Genomic DNA, 23,545 nt, shown 5'->3' with positions numbered 1-23,545 from the left:
GACATGGACACAGAATTCTCTCAAACCGCGGGCCCCTGCGCTTTGGAGATCCTGCTGGTAATGGGGCAGGTTCTAGACAGTGGACGCCAATTTTGGGCCCAGGAGACAAGCACAGACTGGTGGGACCGCATAGTTTTGCGGGTGCGGGGCGATTCGCAGTGGCTGCGAAACTTTCGCATGCGTACGGGCACTTTCTTGGAATTTTGTGACTTGCTTTCCCCTGCCCTGAAACGCCAGAATACCAAGATGAGAGCAGCCCTCACAGTTGAGAAGCGAGTGGAAATAGCCCTCTGGAAGCTTGCAATGCCAGACAGCTACCGGTCAGTCGGGAATCAATTTGGACTGGGAAAATCTACTGTGGGGGCTGCTGTGATGCAAGTAGCCAAAGCAATCATTAAGCTGCTGTGACGAAAGGTTGTGACTCTGGGAAACGTGCAGGTCATAGTGGATGGCTTTGCTGAAATGGAATTCCCTAACTGTGGGGGGGCGATAGATGGAACCCATATCCCTATCTTGGCACCGGAGCACCAGGGCACCCAGTACGTAAACCGCAAGGGGTACTTTTCAATGGTGCTGCAAGCTCTGGTGGATCACAAGGGACGTTTCACCAACATCCACATGGGATGGCCAGGAAGGGTTCATGACACTCGCGTCTTCAGGAACACTACTCTGTCTAAATGGCTGCAGCAAGGGAATTACTTCCCAGACCAGAAAATAACAGTTGGGGATGTTGAAATGCCTGTAGTTATCCTGGGGGACCCAGCCTACCCCTTGATGCCATGGCTCATGAAGCCATACATAGGCAGCCTGGACAGTAGTCAGGAGCTGTTCAACTACAGGCTGAGCAAGTGCAGAATGGTGGTAGAATGTGCATTTGGCCATTTAATGGAGCTCTGGCACACATTACTGACTCGCTCAGACCTCAGCCAAACCAATGTCCCCATTGTTATTGCTGCTTGCTGTGTGCTCCACAATCTCTGTGAGAGTAAGGGGGAGACCTTTATGGCGGGGTGGGAGGCTGAGGCAAATCACCTGGCCGCTGATTACGCGCAGCCAGACACCAGGGCGATTAGAAGAGCACACCAGGAAGCGGTGCGCATCAGAGAAGCTTTGAAAACGAGTTTCATCACGGGCCAGGGTATGGTGTGACTGTTGTGTTTGTTTCCTCTTGATGAATCCCCTCCTTGATTGACTCATTCCCTGTAAGCAACCCACCCTCCCTCTTCAATTACAGCTTGCTTAAGGAAATAAAAAGTCACTATCGTTTAAAAATCATGTATTCTTTATTAAAAAGTCTTTATAAAAAGAGGGAGAGAACTGACAAGGTATCCCGGGTGTGGTTTGGGAGGAGGATAGGAGGGAAGGAAAAGGCCACTAAAAATATTTCAAAGTAATGACAGCCTTTTGGTTGGGCTGTCCACAGGGGTGGAGTGGGTGGGTGCACGAAGCCTTCCCCCACGCTTTCTTACACGTCTGGGTGAGGAAGATATGGAATATGGTGATTGGTGAGGGTGGTTACACAGGGGCTGCAGCGGCACTCTGTGACCCTGCTGCTGTTCCTGAAGCTCCACCAGACGTCGGAGGATGTCAGTTTGATCACGCAGCAGCCCCAGCATTGCATCATGCCTCCTCTGATCTTCCTGCCGCCACCTCTCATTAGGTTCGTCCCTCCTGTCCTCACGTTCACTGGCATCTTTCCAGTAATTTGATACCACGTCCTTCCACTCATTCAGATGAGCTCTTTCATTGTGGGTTACTTCCATGATTTCCGAGAACATTTCGTCTCGCGTCTTTTTTTTCCGCCGCCTTATCTGAGATAGCCTTTGGGATGGAGTAGGGAGGCTTGAAAAATTTGCAGCTGCATGAGGGAGGTAAAAAAGGGAGAGAAATATTTAAAAAGATACATTTTACAGAACAATGGTTATACTCTTTCACAGTGAGCAACACTATTCATCTTACATAGTACATGTGATTTCTCTACAAGGTTGCATTTTGCATCTTAATATTGAGTGCCTGCAGTTCTGGTGTTAGAGATCTCACAGGCGCAGGTCCAGGCAGCAGAATTCAGCTTTCATGCGGCCATGGTAAGCCATTGTCTTTCGGCTTCTGCAGCCTTCATATACACAGTGCCCTCCTTTCCCAAATACCAAGCAAAGCCTGTTCAGTGCTGCTTCTTTCTTGTTAACATGCAGCAGCAGCAACCATCCCCCTTCATCCAATTCTATGGGATGATCGCTTTACCCCTCCCCCCACCGCGTGGCTGGTATCATGGAAGATCATTGCTAGTCACCCCCCTTTCCCCCCCCATCGCGTGGCTGGTAGCAGGGAAGATCCCTGCTAGCCAAACGCGAAAAAGCTCAGTGCCATTAGCCCCCCTTCCCTCCCCCTGCTTGGCTACCTGCAAGGAAGGATTTCTTTTAAGCAAAAGGCAGACAGGCCGGTAGGAATGGCCATCTCTGTCCCCTTAATTAAATTCCTGAATTTCAACCAGGTTACCATGAACGATATCACTCTCCTGAGGATAACACAGCGAGATAAAGAACTGATGTTGCTTGAATGCCAGCAATCACCAGGACCATACGCAGCTAGGCTTTGTCATGCAATGATACCAGATTACTTGCTACATGCATGGCGTGGTCAAGTGTCCTACCATGGTGGATGGAATAAAGCTGCCTTGCCCAGAAACCTTCTGCAAAGGCTTTTGGAGTACCTCCAGGAGCGCTTCATGGAGATGTCCCTGGAGGATTGCAGCTCCATCCCCAGACATGTTAACAAACTTTTCCAATAACTGTACTGGCCGCAAGTGCATCCCAAGTCCTCAGGGCAAATCAATCATTAAAAAAACGCTTGCTTTTAAACCAAGTTTTATATTTACAAAAAGGTACACTCACCAGAGGTCACTTCCATGGCTTCATTGTCTGGGCTACTGGCTTCGGAGGGCTGGGAGGGTAATTCCGTCTGGGTGAGAAAAAGCTCCTGGTTGTTGGGGACAACGGAGTGCTGTGTGCTCTCTGCAAGCTCGTCCTCCTCCTCATCTTCCCCGCCCGCAGAATCCTCAGCCATGGCTGAAATTACCACCCCCACCTCGGAATCCACGGACAGGGGTGGGGTAGTGGTGGCGGAACCCCCTAGAATTGCATGCAGCTCAGCGTAGAAGTGGCATGTTTTCGGCCCTGCCCTGGACCTTCCGTTTGCTTCTTTGGTTTTCTGGTAGGCTTGTCTGAGCTCCTTAACTTTCACTCTGCACTGCACTGAGTCCCTGGTGTGGCCACTCTCCATCATAGCCTTGGAAATTTTTTCAAATGTTTTTTCATTTCATCTTTTGGAACGGAGTTCTGTTAGCACTGAATCCTCTCCCCATATAGTGATCAGATCCAGTACCTCCCGTGCGGTCCATGCTGGAGCTCTTTTTCAATTCTCAGGAGACTGCATTGTTACCTGTGCTGGTGAGCTCTGCGTGGTCACCTGTGCTGGTGAGCTCACGCTGGACAAACAGGAAATGCAATTCAAAAGTTCGCGGGGCTTTTCCTGTATACCTGGCCAGTGCATCCAAGTTCAGATTGCTTTCCAGAGCAGTCACAGTGGGATACCGCCCGGAGGCCAATACCATCGATTTGCAGCCACAGTAACCCTAATACGATATGGTAATACCGATTTCAGCGCTACTCCTGTCGTCGGGGAGGAGTACAGAAACCGGTTTAAAGAGCCCTTTATATCGATATAAAGGGCCTCGTTGTGTGGACGGGTGCAGCATTAAATCGGTTTAACACTGCTAAAATCGGTATAAACTCGTAGTGTAGACCAGGCCTCAGTCTGAATTCCATTCATTCTTCTAATTTGCCTGTATATTTCTGATGTCTTGGAATCTTCATTTATCAGTGTGCAGTTTTTCCTCTGATTGCCTTTGTTTTTTTAATAATTCCATGTACTATTGCCTTACTTGTTTTATACTTCATTAGATCTTTACTATTCGTTGTATTTTATTTTTTGCCTTTTTATAGGCTTTGTTCCTTTCTTTAGTTGTCATTTTGCATGGCTCATTCCACCATGGAAATGAGTTTTTAGTTCTGTGGCATTTCAATACTTAGAAATGGCTACTGTAAACCCTTTATTACACAGTCACTGAAATTCTCTGTCATCACTCACCCAATGAGCAGTCACAAATTCAGTACACTTACGTGTAAAGAGCTCCCAGTTAGCTTTCTGAAAATTCCATGTGGACAATTTTCCATTACCTTCAACCTTCCCTTGCTCTTGAAAAGTAATAAGCATAGCAAAATTGTCACTCCCCATTCCTTCTTCCTTATATATTTCCCAGTTGCATTTACTTGCAGTATCTGTTGCTATAATTCCCAGGTTTAAGCAAGAAAAACTACCATCTGCCTCACTACATCTAGCTGGGGTGCCATTATTTAAAACCATTAGACTGTTTTCATCAAAGAACTTTCCTAAGTATATGCCACTGTTATCAGTTGTCTTACTGCACCACAATTTATGATGACTATTTAGGTCACCATACATATCTATATATTTTAGCATTCCTCAGTATTTCTTTTAATGCCAAGCTTTCTAATTTCCTACATGGGTTAGAGAGATTATAAATCCTTAAAGAAAGATTTCTCTTCTACCATTAGCACTTACAGCACCTTAGGGGAGGCGGGATATATGGCTTGGTTCTAGAGATCTGAAACCCTAGTGTTACTTTTTTTGTTAGATAGTGATCATCCCTTAAATATAATCTGCACTGCTGTTGGTGGCCTGCTTTCTCCTCTCCATTGATTAGTCACTTAATTACTAACACTATCTTCTCCTATGCTTTTTGTTGTCTCTATAATTGCTCAGTTTTAATAGCACCCCATGTATTATGCCCCATTTCAGTCAAATGCTTTGGAAGCTGGTAACTTATTTTAACTTTCCCTAGCATTTTAATTTTCAGCTGTTTATCAGCCTACTCTTTGTTTTTACATTCAACTAAAAGATCTCCATCTCAACTTCCTGGCTCCTACTATATCGCTATGCTTTAAAAAAAAAATCTGCTCCTTTCACAGCATTAACATCACCTAATCTTATTTCTTTGGCTAGGGAATCTTATTATAGCAGTTTTGGTTTATTTGCTTCCTCAGCTTTGCTTTTTTGGCCAATATCACCATCATCTGATTCTACTTTCCTCTACCTCCCCTGATTCTTTATATCCATTCTCCTTCTGTAATAGGCTTTTGTTAGACTCCTGCATGATCTCACTTGGGCTCAGATAATCTCCCCACTCAACTCTTTCAGCCAAGCTTCCTCGCTTTATAGTAACCACTCAGCTGGGACTCATCTTTAATTGGGCCTGACTCACCAGTAACCATGTGCCAGAATGAAGCTCTACAGCTCCCCTTAACCATTTCAGTGCCAATGTATGGTTTACACCCCATCACAGAGGAATATACTAAAAGATTAACAGACCTGCCCCAGAATAGGGGGAAGAGTGGAGATGGCCCAAGGATCTGAACTATTTGTCATGTCAGAACTTTCACACAGTCCAGGGGAATTTGGATCCATTACTTTCATTTGGCCCATTGTAAAAAAGAAGTGTGGTGAGGGAGGCAAGGCAGGGCGCACAATGTTCAGATCTGCATCCGTATTTCCACAAAGTTTGAGCGTAATCTGATCTGGTGGCTTAGCATGGGTCCATTTCTAGCAATTGTGGCAGGTGGACATTATTTGTGATCTCTAATTTATCTGTGATAATTTATCTGTGATCTCTAATTTATATTTGGGGGCATAACAAGGAAGATGGCAAGTGAGAAAACAGACAAGGGTTTTGATGCTTGCAACCTAAAATCCTTCTCCTCATTTCCACGGTAGCCAGGAATTAGGCTTTTTTTAACCCCTTTGCAAGCCACATTCCTTTGAAGTGCGAACCTCAAGATTAGAGCCTAGGTACTATTGCAGTCGTGGTGGGCATCCTGGCAATACCTAAAGTTCTGTAGGTCTTCCATTGTAATATTAGAACTTCAAAGTGATTCACCGAGTCCAGAGGTCATTGCCTTATGGGTGATTTGCCCTATATCTCAGGTATCAGGATTCAGCAATCAAGCAGTTGAAGGAAGAATATCAGGTACCTGAGGCTTTGTTAAAGAGTCAAACATTTTTAAAGGGCTTCACAAAATCAAGCGGGCTGTATGCAGGAGCCTCCAAAATGGCACATGTCATTTTTTTGGGTGTGGGGAAATCAGGGGACAGAGGGGCCCAGTGTTGTGTAAAACCTAAAGAACTTTCAATATATTTAATTTAAAGCTTTGTGTTTCACAAAACTGCCTCTCCTGTGCTTAATTTAAACAAAATTTAACCCTCCCCCAAGAGAAATAGAATTTTAAAAATTGTCTTTCTAGGTAAATTGAAGCCTGTGCTGTGCAAGCAAAGCATCCCCTGCTTCGAAGGTACCACATAAAGTTGGGAGCAAGCCAGAAAATTCCAGTCAGACCTTTCCCAGTGATCAGGACACACTTCTACTGCCAGGGGAATACAATACTATATTGCATATCACACATCTCAAATCAGAATTCATGCATTGCCAGAAGCAAATACAACTCAAATGTCAAAAGATCAGTTTTGTTCTAATTCCAGAATTTACCCTTTTGAGTTCTACTATCCTAAGTAATTAAGAAATAGTGGTTCTTCTGTAAAGAAAAGACACAGCTACCAAAATGGTTTAATGTAAATTCGTAATGCTCATGTGAGGAATATTAAGCATCTATAGCACTCACTTTCCTACTCCCCTCCGGATGTTGCATGTTCTGTAAATATTTCTCTTCTCTTTGTCCGCTTCTAAGCCTGAAATTGAAGGCCTTTATTGAATCAGTGCTGTTAAAAATTCCTTCCTGGGTCAGCCATGTGATAGACTGTCACTGAAGAAAGATGATCAGAATGTACTGTCAAACTCACCATGAAGTCATGTCCGATTAGCCTTTTGCCTTGGAGCTGTGGATGCTATTTTCTTTTTCTTAAAGTGCTGAGGGAATTTAATTCTGTGAGTCACACTGGTAAATTTATGGGGTCTGAGACTCAAAAGTGGGAGGTTAATTAATTTAAAAGAAAAAGAAATGAGTGAGAGGGGCAAAGATGACAGCTCCACTGAGACACTCACTTGTGAGTCTATGTCCAAAAGCAAGGAGAACTTTTAGTATCACACACGGCGAACTGCTCGGCTATGGACACCACTTGTTTGACTCAGGGTTTGTACATATGGCATCTCTCCTCAAGGATTATGGAGATGGTAGTCCTTACACAGCCGTTTAAGGTCCCCAGGTATTGCATACACTCAGTCACTTGCTAAGACACTCTAAATAAATATATAGGCTTATAGAGTCATTCATCATCATATATCTACCCTCTCTTTCATCACACAAATGCCATCTCACACACTTTGTGATTGACAAACATGTATGATAGATACTCCAAAGACGCACACAAATACATGTAAGAACTGCACTGTTCAAAGTTAAAGCCTCAGACACTTAAGAGGCACTTTTCTGGAAAGGCTTTCCCCAACCCTTCAACTGTAACCAAAAGGGAAAATAGACAATCAAAGATGAGGGAAAGCTGGCAGCTGCCCATGATGCCTATTGGAAGCCTCTCAATCTATGTCTGTTGTGAGCACAGGAAGTGTGAAAAGTGCAAAAGCTGAGCTGGCTGAAAAATGTCAAAATTCAACATTTTAAACCAACAAAGGAACATTTTATTAACTATGTTTCACTAAAAATGGGTCCCTTTTTCAACCAACTTTTCTGCAAAGCTCGGCTATGGCAGAAATTGCCCCCAGTTCAATGCAGCAGGGGACTGGCACTGTAAATAGGTTTAATACCCAGAGGAGTTTTGGATGTAAATGGAGTTTTATTCCTCAAGAGCCCAGGGACTGTTAACAAGGTTTAAATCCTTCACTTCCTGAATGGGAGATGCCTTTATTGGTATAAGATGTTATCTTTTTACAGAGGGCAGATTGTGTGGCTTTAGGTTGCAATAAGAAGAGGACACATCCCTGGCAGACTTTGTAAACAGACAGACAGGCTTTAGAATACGCAGTTAAAGTCTGAGCCAAAGCAGGACAGACTGGTGCACAGTGCACATTGCTAGTAGGAAATTTTCTGAAGCTCATTTCCGAGGCCTTTGCTTGGAGAGAGGTCATTAAGCTCTAATTAATGGCTTTGGGAGTTAGATGGATCCGCTGTGGTTTCCATTAGGGTGGATGCTAAAATGTCAGCCCAGTATTGGCATTAGACAGAACCTGGCACAGTTCCCAACATAGGCTGGCTGCGGGCACTGCCCGAAAGCTCACACACCATAGGAAAACATATGGCTTTTCACTCTGTCTCGGTAATGGATAATTCTGTAGTGAGTTTGCTGGCTCATTACGGGGCACGTTCCCTCCGCCCTGGCTGAGCTGGAGGGAAAAGCTCTAACCAGTGGAGGGGACTGTGTCACCCAGTTCAACATCCAACCAATACAGGACTCCATAATCCTCAGAGCACAGGAACATAAACTAATATCCTGAGGTAAGAGGGCACCTTGTCTGGAGGCAGCTGATGGCCACATGGGAGTAAGAGCAGTAGCCCAACTCAGCAGCTTGAGAGCTGGTTGTGGGCAGCAAATAGCCTGAGTGCTGGGGCTGGAAGGCTGAGAGCTTGGCAGACACACCCTATTGCTTGGTTGCTGGGGACCCACAGGATGGCAGCCACAGGCAGGCCAGCCACTATGGAAGGGTTAAGAGACTCTTATCCTTAGACCCTGGCTGTATTATACTGCCTGTAAGGGCTGGATTAGGAGCTGTTACAGTAACAATGAAAATCAAAGTAGTAAAGTCATCAAGCCTAAGGGATTTGCACCTTTTGGTTTCTGGCAGCTCTGCTAAAGAAATCTTTAGTTCCGCACAGCAGGAGAGAGTTTATGGGAACCCGCAAAGGCCTGGAGCCTGACGATCCTATGTCCTGATCCTCAAAGGCATTTAAACACCTAACTCCCATTGATTTTATTGGGAGCAAGGTACCTAAGTAACTTTGTGGATCTAGGCCCTAGTGCTCAGAGCGCCGACAGCGCTTGCCTCCAAGTCTGTGGTACTCAGAGTGTGCTACCAGGCATCCAGAAGGGCCTGGCGTACTGTGACATTCACAGCAGTTCCCTGCAGCAGGGTCCACTACAGTACCTGCCTCGGTTACTGACACCAAGTCTGTGGTTCATGTCTAAGCGAGGGCCCATGCTTTGCTTATTCTGCCCCCATGAAGTGGTCAGTCACGTATTAATGGCATGGAGGCACACATTACAGTATTTTTCTACGAGTAAAATTTGCAGTGGATAGAATTCCTGTTCTGATATTGCTTGAATGGCTTCAGTGACCTCCTGTACAACCAACAAGTAATCAAACAAACCCAGTTTGGTGCCTGAACCTGGTAACTCACTCCCCGAACTGTAAAAGGCTGGAAGCAACTCATTCAGATCCTGGAGATGTCAAGACTGATCCAGCTGGACTGCCATTAACTAAGCCCCAAAGGAAACTGGGACCAGTCATCGTAAGTATGAAGCAGTGAGGAAACAAAGACCCACCTTTTTGAAAATAACAGTACTTGCCTTTCTAGAGCACCTTCTATCTGCGAATGCCAAAGTGCTTTACAAACCTGATCTCACAACACTTCTACAAGGTACCACACCCAAGTATTATTATACCTATTTTATAGATTGGAACAATGAAGCATGGACTGATTAAGAGACTGATTTTCCAAATTAGGTATGCAGAATCTTATGTTGTACAATTACACTCCTAATGTACATACAGTTATCATAATTTTGCGCACAAACTGGGTAACTGTGTGTGCAAGTTATCAGTTAGATATTGTAATGGGTTAGCAGTTGTCCCTCCCCCTCTGGCTCAGTGGCAAGCTACTGTGCCTCACACAGTCACTGAGGTGCTGCCCACTAGCAGAGAAATAGCGAATTGAGCAGAAGGGTCTGCAGCCCGGGTGGCATGGCAGGGCCGAGTAAGAATATGGTCTGGGCCCCTCCGGCCTTAGGCCAGGGCAGAACAAACAAACAGTGTTAGGGGGTTCAGGCCCTCAGGCAGGGCAGGGCAAACAAACACTTAATGGGTAACTTAACGAGTCACTTAAGGGGTGCAGGCCGTCAGCCGGGGCAAGCAACCAAGCAGTCTATCACCTGTCACCTTAGCTCAGGCAGATGGCAGACAAACACAGGCCTCTTGCCTAAGGTAGGGGAGGCTACCACCCCAGGGGTTGGGTTGGCAGCAGGGGGACCTGGGCCCACCCTATTCCACGGATTCCCAGCCCAGGGCCATAAGAGTGGCAGAGGGTTCTAACCACTGGGTCAGTGGAGATCCTACTGCAACACACTGCCTCAGGTTCTCACAGCAAAACCAGACCAATGTCTGGTTTCCCTGGACTACTTCCTACCATGGTCTGGATGAGGGGTTCCATAGTCCAAGGGTCCTCTGCCTCCTTGGGGTATACAGCAAGCAGCAGTCCCAGAAGTTCTTCAGCTGGGTCAGTCTCTTCTAGGGGCAGGATATAGCACAGTACAGGTTCAGTTCTGCAGCAGGCTGGAGACATCTGCTTCCTTCCCTGGATCAGGCTCAACTGAGCTAACAGCCCTGCCTTTTATACTTCCCATTCCACTCCTTAGCTTCTGGTGGGAGGGGCGGGCCCAGCCTGGCTCTGACCACCAGGTATCTCAGAGAGAATCCTCCCCCTATGGCTTAGTGGGAGACCACTCCACCTCACTACAGATGTGCAACTGGTCATTCACACATACAATTACTCATTTTGCACTTGTGGTTGTAAGGCCAATTCAAATTAGACATGCTGCTGAGCATGCCTTTTTGAATGCACACTTGTACATGGTTATATTTTAAAATTAAAGTTACAGTTTTACCAGCCAAATTAGAGTCAAAGCCAAAAGCGGGACTCAAATCTCCCAGTTCTTGGTCTGGCGTTTTAAGCACTGACCCTTATTCTTCAAAGAAGTCAGGCTCCCCACATCATGAGTTTGGCTTAAATTTAATGAACTTTTTTAAAATAATAAATTTGGGGGTCTTTTCATTTGTCTTCTAGTCATAAGATTTGGATTCTATTCTTAGTTGCATGCAGCCTTGGGCAAGTCGCTTTCCCTCCCTGGGTTTTAGTTTCCTATCTGTAAAATGGACATTATAACACCTGCCTCCATCTTAGGGGTGTTACAGAAATACAAAGTATTGGTTTTGGCTCCATAAGTAGTCTCATGAAAAGCAGGGTTGAGAAGAAGCCTGTAAAAACAAACTCACATACTGAGCTGTTTGACTGAGATCCTTTGGGAGGACAAATGCATGGCCTGTGGGCATGTGTACTATAGAGGTGTAATTTCCAGCTAGAGTAGACACACCTGCACTAGCTCTGATTGAGCTAGTGTGCTAAAAATAGCAATGTAGCCACTTTGGTGCAAGCAAGCTACTTAAGTATGTATGTAGGGTTTCAAATGGGATTGTACTGGCATGGCTAGCCTGTCCTGGCATTCACACTGCGGCACCTACACTTCATTTTTAGCGTGCTTGCTGGATCAGAGCTAGCCCAGGTATGTCTGCTCAAGCTGTAGAATCTGTTGAACCTATCTAGTTCTGCTATTGCCGACAGCGGGGAATAACTTTTTCCCTTCCACCATGTGCATTTTGGAAGGTTTTAAACCCATAGGCAGAGCCACTCTGGTCAGTCTCTCTCAGTGGATTGTTTCCAGGTAATACTTGGCAATGGCAAAACCAAAACTAGGAAGATCCAATAGAGGGTTAAAACTTCTGAAAGTCAGGAATGGCAATAACCCAGCAAGGAAGAAAGAATATTCCCTTGTTCATGTTCTTTGCTCTCACTTCTCTCTCCCCCAGAAATGGAGACTATCATAGTTTGTGAAACAGATTTAAATTCCAGGCTGAATGTTACATCTTAACGTATAAGCAATGTGCCAAAATGAGGCATCATCCAGCTTCATTTATTTCAATTATTTCTCTGCTGCCTCTGTCTCCTGCCCACTACCACTGAAAATAAGCAAGGGCAATGATACTGGGCCAGCAGGGGCACTGCACAATTAGCTATCGGATAGGCGCATACAAACGACAAGCTGGCATCTGCTGGCTATGCAAACAGACGCTGGCTGGAGAGAGAGCTGTGGTGAATAAAGAAGAGAGTTTGATGCCATTCCTCTGGAAATGATCCAAGCAGCCAAAGCAAGACCCAGAGGGACTGCCCCAGAGCTGACAGTCACTCACTCAAATGAAATCCAGTTAGAATGTTGATAGGAAGTTTAGCTTGGCAAGAGGTGTGAAATGCTTTTGGAATTGGATTTCTGGTAACTGCACAAGGAGAGCGGAGAGGTGAAGGAGAAATAAGACTAATAGAGAAAAGTGACAGAGTGAGTGAACTGGTTGATACTGGGCAGCTATAGGTAACCCAGACCACTGCAGGAGTAGCTTTGGCTGCTGAAAATTGGGGCTTAAACAAGGGATGGGCGAGTCTGATTGGGTAAAATGAGAATTGATCTGAACCTTTGTCTGATATTCAAACCCAACCTCTGGAAGCACTTGGCAAAGTTTAGCTTCTTGTGGCTGAGTCGCGAAGTTGTTCAGATTCAGAACTGAAGCTCCCAAAGTTCAGTCGGGTTGGAATCCACTGTTCTGGATTGAGCCCAGCTCTCATTACCACTTGGCTTGGTTTTTATTATTTTCATGCCTCTCTGCTTCCTAGCATCGTCTGGAAGCTACAGCACTGAACCATTGGTGGAAAGCCTAGCTCCTGAGAGATTTCACATTGATTAATACACCTAAACGTGCTGGATAACCATCCTCATTTCTAGGTGGTTATCCAAAAGGAAGCTTTTAAGGTTTGTCCATCACTAGTTTGAGTTGTTGTCAGCTGGGATGTTGTATATGTGCACATGCAGAATGGGGACGTGGCTGGATGTTCATTGGCTGACAGTGGAACAGGGAGCCGGGAGGGAGCTGGGGACACAAAAGTGCACCATCTCAACAACAATCTGCCTAAATGTGTGCAGCCAAACAGTTTACTCTGTCTATAACATTGTGGTTCAGTCCAGAGTTTGATGAGGAGCTCTGGGGGTGAGGGGAGAGCAATGGGCACATCATATGCATGAAACTTTTATTACTCGCATTATAATAGTGCCTAGTGATTCCAGCCAAGATCAGGGCCCCTTTGTGCTAAGTACTGTACAAAACAGACAATAAGAGACCATGCCTGCCCTGAAGAATGTGCAGTGTAAAGAGACAGGACACACAGGGTGGGAGAAAGGATGTCTTAGCCCTGTTTTACAGATGGGGAACTGAGGCACAAAGATGATAAGTGACTTGCCCAGGATTGCACGGACAGTGTATGACAAAGCCAGACATTGAAACCAGATCGCCACATTCCTAGTCCAGTAACTACCAGATCAACCTCTCTCTCTACTCAGCTCTTGTCTTTGTATGTGTTTGTCTGAAATATACAAAATATGGACACAAACAACTGAGAATGTGTGAGAAGACAAACAGGGCCCTGATATTAAAGCAGAAACAACTTCTTCTAGCTTCCAGTTAGGAGTTCTTAAAAAGAAAGTTCCAGTGCAGAGCTCCCCAATCCTCTCAATTATTCAGCTTGATCCTTTTCCCGTAATCTGCCTGACTACCCTCTAGCTCCCCCTAGTGGAAAATTACAACATACTCCACTCTCGATTGTTTTTTCCTGTTACATTTTGTTTTTCAGTCTTGCACCCATATAATTGCTTTTGGATGGCTTATGTTGTTGTTGACAGACAAGCAGCAGATTTTAGGGCAGTTCCAATCCAACCCCTTTAGAAACTTTTTGGCTTGGCATATTCTCATATGGATGGGTCATGTCTTGTTTATTATTGAGTGTTAGCAATTTTACCATATGAATGCAATCAGTGTTACAGCTACCAATGGGAATGGTGCAGGAAAGATCAAGTAAGGCAGATAATTGCATATCCCATGACCTGGGAGGGCCACCCCCCGCGCACACACACACGCCCTAATGGTACAACAACAAGAGAGGGTTGAGGATTATGCCTTATCCACACACACACACACACACACACACACACTGCACTGGTTTTACTAAGGCCTGCTGTAAGCTACACAGTTAGGTCAATGTAAGCTGCCTTGCATCAACTTAGCTGTAGAAGTGTCTTCATTTAAATTTGGCTCCTGCCGACATACGTGCCTCTCTCTGCTGATTTAGTAACACCACCTCACCAGGCAGCGTAGAGTCACGGTCCATGTAATTAGGCCAACACAGTGTCAGTGCTGACACTGCATTGCTCACAGCGTCTGTCACTGGTTTTCAGAAACCATCCCACAATGCCCCCCACTGACATTACAATCAATAGAAGCACTCCTGGTGAGGATGTGCACCGTTGACACAAGGAGCCAAGCGTGAACACACACAAGCAATATAACAACTGTGGTGGCTATATACTAATGTAAGTTAGGTCGACATAATTTTGTAATGTAGACATGGCCTACAGGTGTGATGCTAAACCAGAGCAGCTTTGTGTGTGGACACTCTCATGGCAGTTTAAAACTGGCCTACGTGGATTTAAGCTCACCTCTGGAAGGACTTCTCTACATGACAGTTGAAATTAAACTGGTGCAAGCCCCTGTTATTTCAATTAAAGAGTGGCTTAGTGAAGTTTAGCTTGAACAAATTCCCAGATAATTAAAAATAATAATTCACCACTCATCTGCACCATTTCCAAATTACTCGCTGCCAGCATGAATGATGCACAGAGGAACTCCGTGCTCTTCTTCATTGTTAGGACACATGATCCTATTATATTGAGAAGGACAACATGGGCAAGTGGGCTTTTTACAAGCTGACTCGCACGTGAAGGCTCCTGCTTGATCTATTTGGGGGATGGCTGCACTTGGTATAGTAACACTTTCAGGCTCATCCAACAAGCACTGAATGGTGAGAGGCGATCGCTATGCAGATCTGGGATGAGCAGCAGTGGCTCCAGAACTTCAGAATACAAAAGGCCCCATTCCTAGAGTTGTGTGTCAAACTAGCTTCTTCCCTTGAGAAGTTAGTGGTGATTGCAGCATGGAAGCTTGCACTCCCGAATTGCTACCAGATGGTAGGGTTTCTGTGCCAGTTGTGATTTTGAGTGAAACTGCCTACCCTTTGTTTTCCTGTTGGATGAAGCCATATATCTGTAGGCTGGACAAAAGGAAGGAACTATTTAGCTATAACCCAAGCAGGGCAGAATGAATGTGGAGGGTGCTTTTGGAAGGCTGAAGGGCAGGTGGAAGAATTTCGTGACATAACTTGATCTCAGTAAGGAAAATATCCCATCTGTCATACCTACCTCTGTGCACTGCATACTATTTGTGAAACACATGGAGAAATGCTTCTGCCTGGTTGGGAAAGTGAGCGGGGAGGCTGACTGCTAATTTCAAGCAGCCAGTTACTAGTGCTGCTTTGATTAGTGTGATAGAAGCTCTAAAACAGGGGTCGGCAACCTTTCAGAATTGGTGAGCCGCGTCTTCATTTATTCACTGTAATTTAAGGTTTCACGTGCCAATAATACATTTTAACATTTTTAGAAAGTCTCTTTCTATAGGTCTATAATATATAACTAAACTACTGTATGTAAAGTAAATAAAAGTTTTAAAATGTTTAAGAAGCTTCATTTAAAATTAAATTAAAAAGCAGATCTTGTCAGTTTAGTGTGATCCTTGCCCTTGCTTTTCCTTGCTGAGTTTTCCAGCGTCTGGCACATATTTGGATACTCTAAGCTGCACACAGGCTTCTGAGTGATCAGTTGTTAACTGGCTCTGAGAGGGACAGAGGACAGATTTCATGTGTGAAAACACCTGTTCACACAGGTCTGTGGATCCAACTGTTGAAAGCATTGCAAATGCAATTTTCTTCAAACAGTTAAATTTCACGGGCAGGGACGTCCAGGTAGGGGCAGCTTCAGGCACCAGTGCACCAAGCGCGTGCCTGGGGCGGCAAGCCATGGGGGGCGGCCTGCCTGTCACCATGAGCATGCCACCAAATCCATGTTACCAGAGGACCTCCCACAGGCGCGCCGCCGAAAGCCACCTCACTGCCATGCTTGGGGCGGCAAAATACATAGAGCTGCCCCTGCGTCCAGCAGGTCAGAACAGAGGCCCCATGATCTCTCTTGGTAGCTTCAAGTGCACTCCACAAATCTCCAAACTTTGATGCCCACAATTCTGAGCTTTTTAACAGAATGAGCTGCATTTTGAAATCTTCAATACTACAGGGAAGCCACTTTGCAATACAGAACTTATACTATTGCCAATAGCCTTATGGGAGGATCATTACCAAAAAAAAATGAGCACTGACTCTAAATTGTAGGACAGGGGACTTAAAATACTTCTAAAAAAAAAAAAATGAGGACCTTAGTTAGAGAGAACCTAAAGGACAAAAGCTGAGAAATTAAAACATTTAGAATGAGCGTTAAGGACACATAGTAGCACCAAAAGATACCACTGGGTCTAAAGTTTAGCAAGATTTAAAAAAAATTAGATATTTATGTGACTAACAAGAAAATCAATTGTTACATTAGATAGGATGAAAAGACTAAGTGACTCCTAAAAAAAACCCCTCATGCTTCATAGTCAGCCACTATGGGTTGTCTACACTGCAATGTAAGCCCAAGCTAAGACTCAGGCTTGAATCCAAACCCACCTTCGGTACACACATGAATCTGTCTGACTGTGGAATGTAAGCCTTCAGGACCCGGGCCCTACAACCCACCACGGGGGTGGGCCCTAGCACTAGTCCACCCGGGATATGGGTCCAAACTCTATCATTTTGCAGTGTGGACACAGCTCGGGCCAGGTCTCCAGACTGAAAATCCACCAATGTTCTCTCACAACTCCATGGTCCAGTGTTCCTTGGCTTTTCTAATCCAAGACTACCCAATGATAAATGCCTGGGGTGATGAAGAAGCTTCCCCCATGCTGGGTTTTATTGTAAAGTAACTGGTAGAACCTAAATGTGTTATTGGTCTGATCCAGTATGACAGTTCCTATATTCTTATATCTCTATGAAAGTGTTTTCGCTCAAACTAACCAATCACAGAATGCTGGGGTTTTCCCCATCTTCTATTGCTTCCCTACTATAGAGACTTTGCTCAGTAATGAGACAATGGGCATTTGCGCAGGAGACTGTGAGCGACAGAGACAATTGTGAGTGTGCACATCTTTGTCTCAGAGTGTATGAAGACATATTTGTGTGTGAGAATAACAGCTGTCGGCATGCAAGTGTATTCCTGTTAGTTGGCTCTGCGCAGACATGTTCCACAGCAACATGAATAACCACCCCGTATTGCTATTTGTAATTGTATTGATGATTTTTACCAGGTGTTTTGCTACAGTTGGCTCATCAAATGAACTTTCCCAGAAAAGGACAGCCAAGAGTGATAACTGGTGAGGTTGTTACAGTCAAGAGACTTTTCTCAGCAAGGGCTGGACCCAGGAGGTATGCACAGGAATACAAATTTGGCCACTTTTGGAGGGGTACTTTCTGTGCCCTCTGCAGCCAGAGAAGCTGCCTTCTCCTGCTCCCAGCAACCAGAAGGGCTGTCTCTCCCAGCCACAGCACCAGCAGAGCTGCCTCTCCCACCCTCCCCGTGCAGTCCCAGGGCCAGAGAAGCTGTCATCTCAAGCCCCAGCCCAGGGCTGGAGGAGCTCATTCTCTCCACCCTGACCCAGAGGAGTTCTGTGCCCCTACTTATTGGGAGGGCCCATGCTGCTGCTTCCCCCTCCTTGCGCATGCCCCGACAGCATGTTTAAAGGTTGTCACCAACTCACCCTCCCCTAGAGAGGTATTAATAATCTTCACCAATAAAGGCCTCAGGCTATCCCATTGTTCTTTCTGGGCTTAAGAGGCATGGATCCAGCATGCAGGTAGCTGAGCTCTGAGGCCCTCCAATTGTGAGGCTGGATGGAACTCTACCAGAACAGGAGTGCATTTGCTCCCTACTGCTCTCCCCTTGCTTTCACAGTGCCAGAGAGACTGCTGGGAAGCTGATGGAAGTCTTATCGTGAGGTAAATTGAAAAGGTCTCACAATGAGAAATATTTGACTCTGCAGGCTGGTAAAGGAAATCTAGGTTTATCAGGCATCTCGTTGGGACTTAAAATATGCTGGGGTAGAGGATAGAAAGAACCATTAACCACAGTCATAATTTGGCACAGGATTGCAAAAATGTCCTGTGCTGCAGCTGAGTAGATTCAGCAGTGGATCCTTGCCAGTGACAATCTAATCTCTCCACTCTTGCTGTCTCTGGTTCTGGTTGGAAACCAGGGTGTCTTGTGAAGGTGGTGTGGGAAGAAGGGGCGGTTATGAGCCATTGTACAAGTTGTATTCTTTAGTGTCCTTACAGGCCTCACAGTATTCTGCTATAGCAGCTGGGCAATATTACCTCCTATAATTCTGATGGGATCCATTAGTCTCCTATGGTGTATCACCACAGTAAGTCTATTTTGTCTTATTGAGAAAATGGAAAGGTACCAATTTCAACATAAAGATGGTTGTGATTGGGCCAATATCAGCCCAGATCAGATCCAGAATGTATCTTCTTACATCTGAAAGTCTAAAAAGCACTTGACAGAACAGATTGACATAATGGACATGAGGTCCTGTACTAATGAGGGAGTGCCTCCTTTGTGAGTCCTGCTGGGGCTGAGGCATGCAATAGGTACCAAGCGGTTTGGGGCCTCAGGGCTGAGGCGACAGTGCACAAGCCCACCCAAAGAAAAGCAGGGGATGACACCAGTGGAAACTTAGGCACCTAGGAATTTTAGGTGCCTACAGGGTTTTGTGGCATCTGAGCAGGAGTTTTGAAGATCTAGATGTTGGATTACTGTGCCTAACGTGGCAATTACATACCTAAGTCCCCCTTGTGAATTCCACCCTTAGACACTATTGAAAATCCCTCCCTGTGTGTTTTTATTCTCAGTCTCTCTCTTCATTCCCCAGCTTTAACTCAGCATGCTAGTACCACCCCTTCCTTAGATATGGTCTGTGACCAAGTTCCTCCTCTACCTCGGTAGGTCCTGCACTTATTGGCAGATTTGCTCACCTCAGTGATCTTCTCCACAGTCTGGATCAACTCCTCCTATGTTGGATCAAGAGTTGGGAGGTTTGGGGGGAACCCAGGCCTACCTTCTACTCCAGGCTCCAGTCCAGGGCCTTGCGGATTGAAGCTGTCTATAGTGCCTCTTGTAACAGCTACATGACAGCTACAACTCCCTGGGCTACTTCCCCATGGCCTCCTCCAAACACCTTCTTTATCCTCACCACAGGACCTTCCTCCTGGTGTCTGATAACACTTGTACTCCTTAGTCTTCCAGCAGCACAGCCACAGCCACAGCCCCAGCCCCAGCCCCAGCCCCAGCCCCAGCCCTCTTGCTCCCAGCTCCTCACACACACTTCCTCTCCTCTGACTCCCCCTAGCCTGACTGGAGTGAGCTCCTTTTTAAACCCAGGTGCCTTGATTAGCCTGCCTTGATTGGCTGCAGGTGTTCTAATCAGCCTGTCTGCCTTAATTGGTTCTAGCAGGTTCCGGATTACTCTAGTGCAGCCCCTGCTCTGGTCCCTCAGGGAACTGCTTCTCCAGGGGCCAGTAGCAGATCTCCCTTCGACCGCTCTGCTGTAGAGGAAGGAGGGAGAGGGCTGCTGCTGCTGTTCCTGCTGGGCACTGGGCCCTCACTGCTGCTGTTTCTGCTGCTGTTCCTGCTCCTGCTGCTCCTTTGGCTGAGCCAGAAACCACCACCCACCCCTTTCTCTGCTGTCTGTTGCTGGCTGGGTGGTAGATCCCCTTCCCCCCTCAGTTGCTGCTGTTACTCCACCTACAGCCCTTGAGGGGGGGGGCTGCTGGCTTGCTTCCCAGAGAGGAAGGGAGTGATGGACCCCAGCTCTTGTTGCTGAGGACACCACCCTCTGAGCGGGGTCCCTCCTGCCTGGACACCAGACCACCACCACCACCTGGAGCTGCTGGGTCTGCTGTGGCTGTTGCTGGGGAGCTGTTGGTGCCTGGAGGAGGAGGAGGAGTAGAAGAGGACCGCCTGCTGCTGGAGACTGTGTGAAGACCACTGTGGAGGGGGCTTTTCAGGACTGAGTCTTTTTCGAACTGTGCTCTTGTGGTGGGGGTTTGGACTGTGTCTGCTGGGGCACCGGGGGGTGTGGCGTGGAGCCTTCCCCCGGTCCATCTGTGTCCCCCTTTGCCCCCACCACAATCGTTGCCCCCTCCACCACCCCCACTGGCTGTTTTCCTTCTGCTTTGGACTCCTGCCTCTGGGTCTGAGCTGCTCGCCTGGCTCACCACGCCCACTTCCACCATTTGGGCCTGCAGCAGCAGCAGCCGACCACTGACTTTTTGGCACAAGTGCCTGTGGGTGCACCACCTCCCCCCTCCTCCTGGATTGACCCCCTGCCCTTTGCCGCATTTGTCCGCCCCACCCATTTCCTTCTGCAGCCCTGATAGTCCTGCCCCAGCCCTGCAGCTGTCCCTGTGGTCCCTCTACCGCATTCCCAGCTCGCCCTTTCCCCACACCCTGTGCTCCCCCAGCCCTGATTGGTTCCTCCCCTCGTGCACCCACACCCCCTCCCAGGCGCTTGTGCCCTTCCCCATTTGGTTTCCCCTTGTTCACTGCACCCCCCTCTGCCGTTGTCCCCCCTGATCCCCTAGTGCAACTAGAGGAGCCGGAACTCCCCTCTGCGTCGATGCCCTGAACCCCTCTCACTTCTAGGTCCTTGGTTGCTCCCAACGCCCCTTTAGCCTTCCCTTTCTGGCACCCTCCTCCCCTGCCTGCAGCCTAGCAGGGAGGGGTGGTTGCCTCCTCTCCTTCCCTTCCCCTCGCTGTTTGTCCCCCTTCCCGCTCTCGTTATGGTGGGGGACGCGGCGAGGGAGACCCCTCGCGATGCTCCCACTGCCCCTCCTCCACCTGCCCCCATGTCCACTGCCCAAGCCTCTACCTCGACCGCCACTGCCGATCCATCTACCACCGCCCCTGCTGGGGCACTGGCAGCGGCGAGTACTGGGGAGACCTCCGCTGCTGCCACGTCTCTCACCCCTTCCAATTCGGGAGGAGCCACCCCAGCCAGTGGGAAGGGTCGGGGTGGGAAGAAGGGTAAGGGCCCCGCTAGAAAGGCCAGGCCCTCCATGGCGAAGACTGCCCCCGCTGCCGCGGCCCCACTACTGGCTGCGGCATCCCTCCCTGCTATTCCCTCCACCAGCTCTGCAGGTGTCCCTCCCCCAGCTCCCAGTGCGTACGCCCAGGTGGCGGCGGCCCCCCGCCTGCCGCTGCTCCTCCGACCACCGCTTCCGCTACCATCTACAGCGGCCGGGGCCTCTTTCCCACCTTGACCAGGAAGCACGGCGTCCTCCTTCCTAGGCAGGGATCCCGTTGACGAACATTTATCTCTGGATGCTGGGGCAGCCGCCCGTGCCACAGTGGCTGAGCCCGGCATCATTACGGGTCCCCTTCCCACTTCCCAGATCCCTGAGCCTGGCCAGGAGGAGCCACCATCCAGCGGCTCAACTATAGAGGCTCGGGATCCTGCCTTTACCTCCTTCCCGGATTCTCTCCCTGATCCCTGCCCTACTCCTGTTAGCTCTGTCCTTGTCTCCCCCACCTCCTGTGATGCCAGTGCCGCCTCTGGGAATACCCTCCAGGGAGTGGCTACAGTGGTTTTTCCTTGTCCCGACCCATCAGGGGCTGCTGTTCTCCTTCCGCCACCCCTTGTTGCACCGGGGAGCGGGGCGGGTCCCGTGGCGTCGGCCCATCGGACGCCACGTCGGGGGTCTGCCCCCTGCCTGCCCGCCTCGGTGGGCCACGGGGCTGTGACGGGGGCCCCACTGGGGGATGGTCATCGATCCGTGACCCCGCCCCCCCATGCGCTGAAGGAGGAGCTGCGGGAGTTCCTTGAGGATGTCCGTGGCTCCCGTAACAAAGTCCAGCTTGCGCTCCGGCGGTGGGGGGATTTCCATCTGATCCTCTGGGCCGCGAGGGCCCTCATGGGGGAGGGTAAGAGGACCGGGAAGCAGGCCGCCGAGGCCTACAGGCGGGTCCGTGTCTTCTGTGACTCTTTACTCACCTACGGGGTAGGTCACGGATTGCTGCGCGGCCTGCCAGAGGCCATGGGCTTGTCTGCCGATGAGGATCCCCCCCAGCCCTCCTCATGGCACTGATCATCTTTGCCATTTTAAATATCCGGGGCTGTACGATGGGTCTCCGCAGGAGCCAGGTGCTCTCTTTCCTCTGGAAGGGCAGGTACTCTGTGGTTTTCCAGCAGGAGACCCATACGGATCCGGCCGCTGAAGCTAGCTGGCGGCTGGCGTAGGGGGACGGGGCCTACTTTAGCCACTTCTTGGTCTGCGTGGCTGGAGTGGCGACCCTGTTCTCCCCCGACCTATGGCCCATGGTGCTGGGGGTCACCTGCTGCACCTCCGGGTCCGCATGGAGGGGCTTGTGGTTAATCTCGTCAACGTTTATGCCCCGACATCAGGCCCGGAGAGGTTGCGTTTTTATCAGCAGGCGTCCGCCTTCCTCGGCTCCCTGGATCCTCGTCAGTGCCTGGTCCTGGGAGGGGACTTTAACACCACCCTCGAGGAACGGGACCACTCGGGGACCAAGCAGTGCCCGGCCGCCGCGGACGTCCTCTGGGAGATGGTCGAATGCCACTCCCTGGTGGACGTCTGGCGCGACCACCACCCGGACGGTGTCTTGACGTTCCCCTTCATCCGGGTGGAGGCCCATCGGTTGCGCCACTCCCAGCCAGACCATATTTACTTGTCACGTTTCCACCTTTCACAGGCTCACTCCTCCAGCGTTCGGCCGGCCCCCTTTTCGGATCACCACCTTGCCACCGTGACGGCCTCTCTCTGCTTGGAGAGGCCGGGGCCGGCCTATTGGCACTTTAATAATAGCTTGCTGGAGGATGCGGGCTTCGTGGAGTCCTTCTGGGAGTTTTGGCTGGCCTGGCGAGGGCAGAGGCGCGCCTTTTCCTTGGCGCGGCGGTGGTGGGATCTGGGGAAGGTGCGCGCCTGGCTCTTCTGCCGTGACTACACCCGAGGCGCCAGCCGACGGAGGGATGCGGCGATAGGGCAGTTGGAGCGGGAGGTCTTGGAGCTGGAGAGGCGTCTGGCCGCCAGTCCTGAGAATCCATCCCTCTGCGGAGCGTGCCAGGAGAAGCGGGAGGAGCTCCGGGCCCTCAAAGACCATCGGGCCCGGGGTGCTTTGTTCAATCCCGCACCCACCTCCTTCGGGAGATGGATCACAACTCCCACTTCTTCTACGCCCTGGAGAAAAGGAGGAGGGCCAAGAAGCACGTCACCTGCCTCCTGGCAGAGGATGGCACCCCCCTCACGGATCCGGCGGAGATGTGCGAGAGGGCCAGGGCCTTCTACGCCACTCTTTTCTCGCCGGATCCGACCGATCCTTGCGCTTGTAGAGTGCTCTGGGACGGTCTCCCGATGATCAGCAC

At 48.7% G+C, this 23,545-nt stretch overlaps 1 protein-coding gene across 1 annotated transcript; it reads right to left on the bottom strand.

The window, feature by feature from the left end:
* Positions 1-1,264: 1,264 nt before the first annotated feature.
* Positions 1,265-3,427, bottom strand: LOC127051902 (uncharacterized). Its single transcript, XM_050954872.1, has 2 exons — positions 2,892-3,427; positions 1,265-1,858 (listed from the first exon to the last, which is right to left on the bottom strand). The coding sequence occupies exons 1-2, from the start codon at positions 3,280-3,282 to the stop codon at positions 1,386-1,388; spliced, it is 864 nt and encodes a 287-aa protein (XP_050810829.1). The 5' UTR covers positions 3,283-3,427; the 3' UTR covers positions 1,265-1,385.
* Between the last annotated feature and the right edge of the window lie 20,118 nt (positions 3,428-23,545).

Source organism: Gopherus flavomarginatus, chromosome 5 (genome assembly GCF_025201925.1).
Source record: "Gopherus flavomarginatus isolate rGopFla2 chromosome 5, rGopFla2.mat.asm, whole genome shotgun sequence".
NCBI lineage: Eukaryota > Metazoa > Chordata > Testudines > Testudinidae > Gopherus > Gopherus flavomarginatus.
Note: the sequence above shows the minus strand (reverse complement) of the source record. Positions and strands in the feature narration are given on the sequence as shown.

Excerpts from the sequence above, each read along its gene's own strand:
- LOC127051902 (XM_050954872.1), bottom strand. The coding sequence starts at position 3,282 with ATGATGGAGAGTGGCCACACCAGGGACTCAGTGCAGTGCAGAGTGAAA. Across the intron at positions 1,859-2,891 it reads AGCCATGGAAGTGACCTCTG|CTGCAAATTTTTCAAGCCTC; the intron begins GTGAGTGTACCT and ends TCCCTCATGCAG.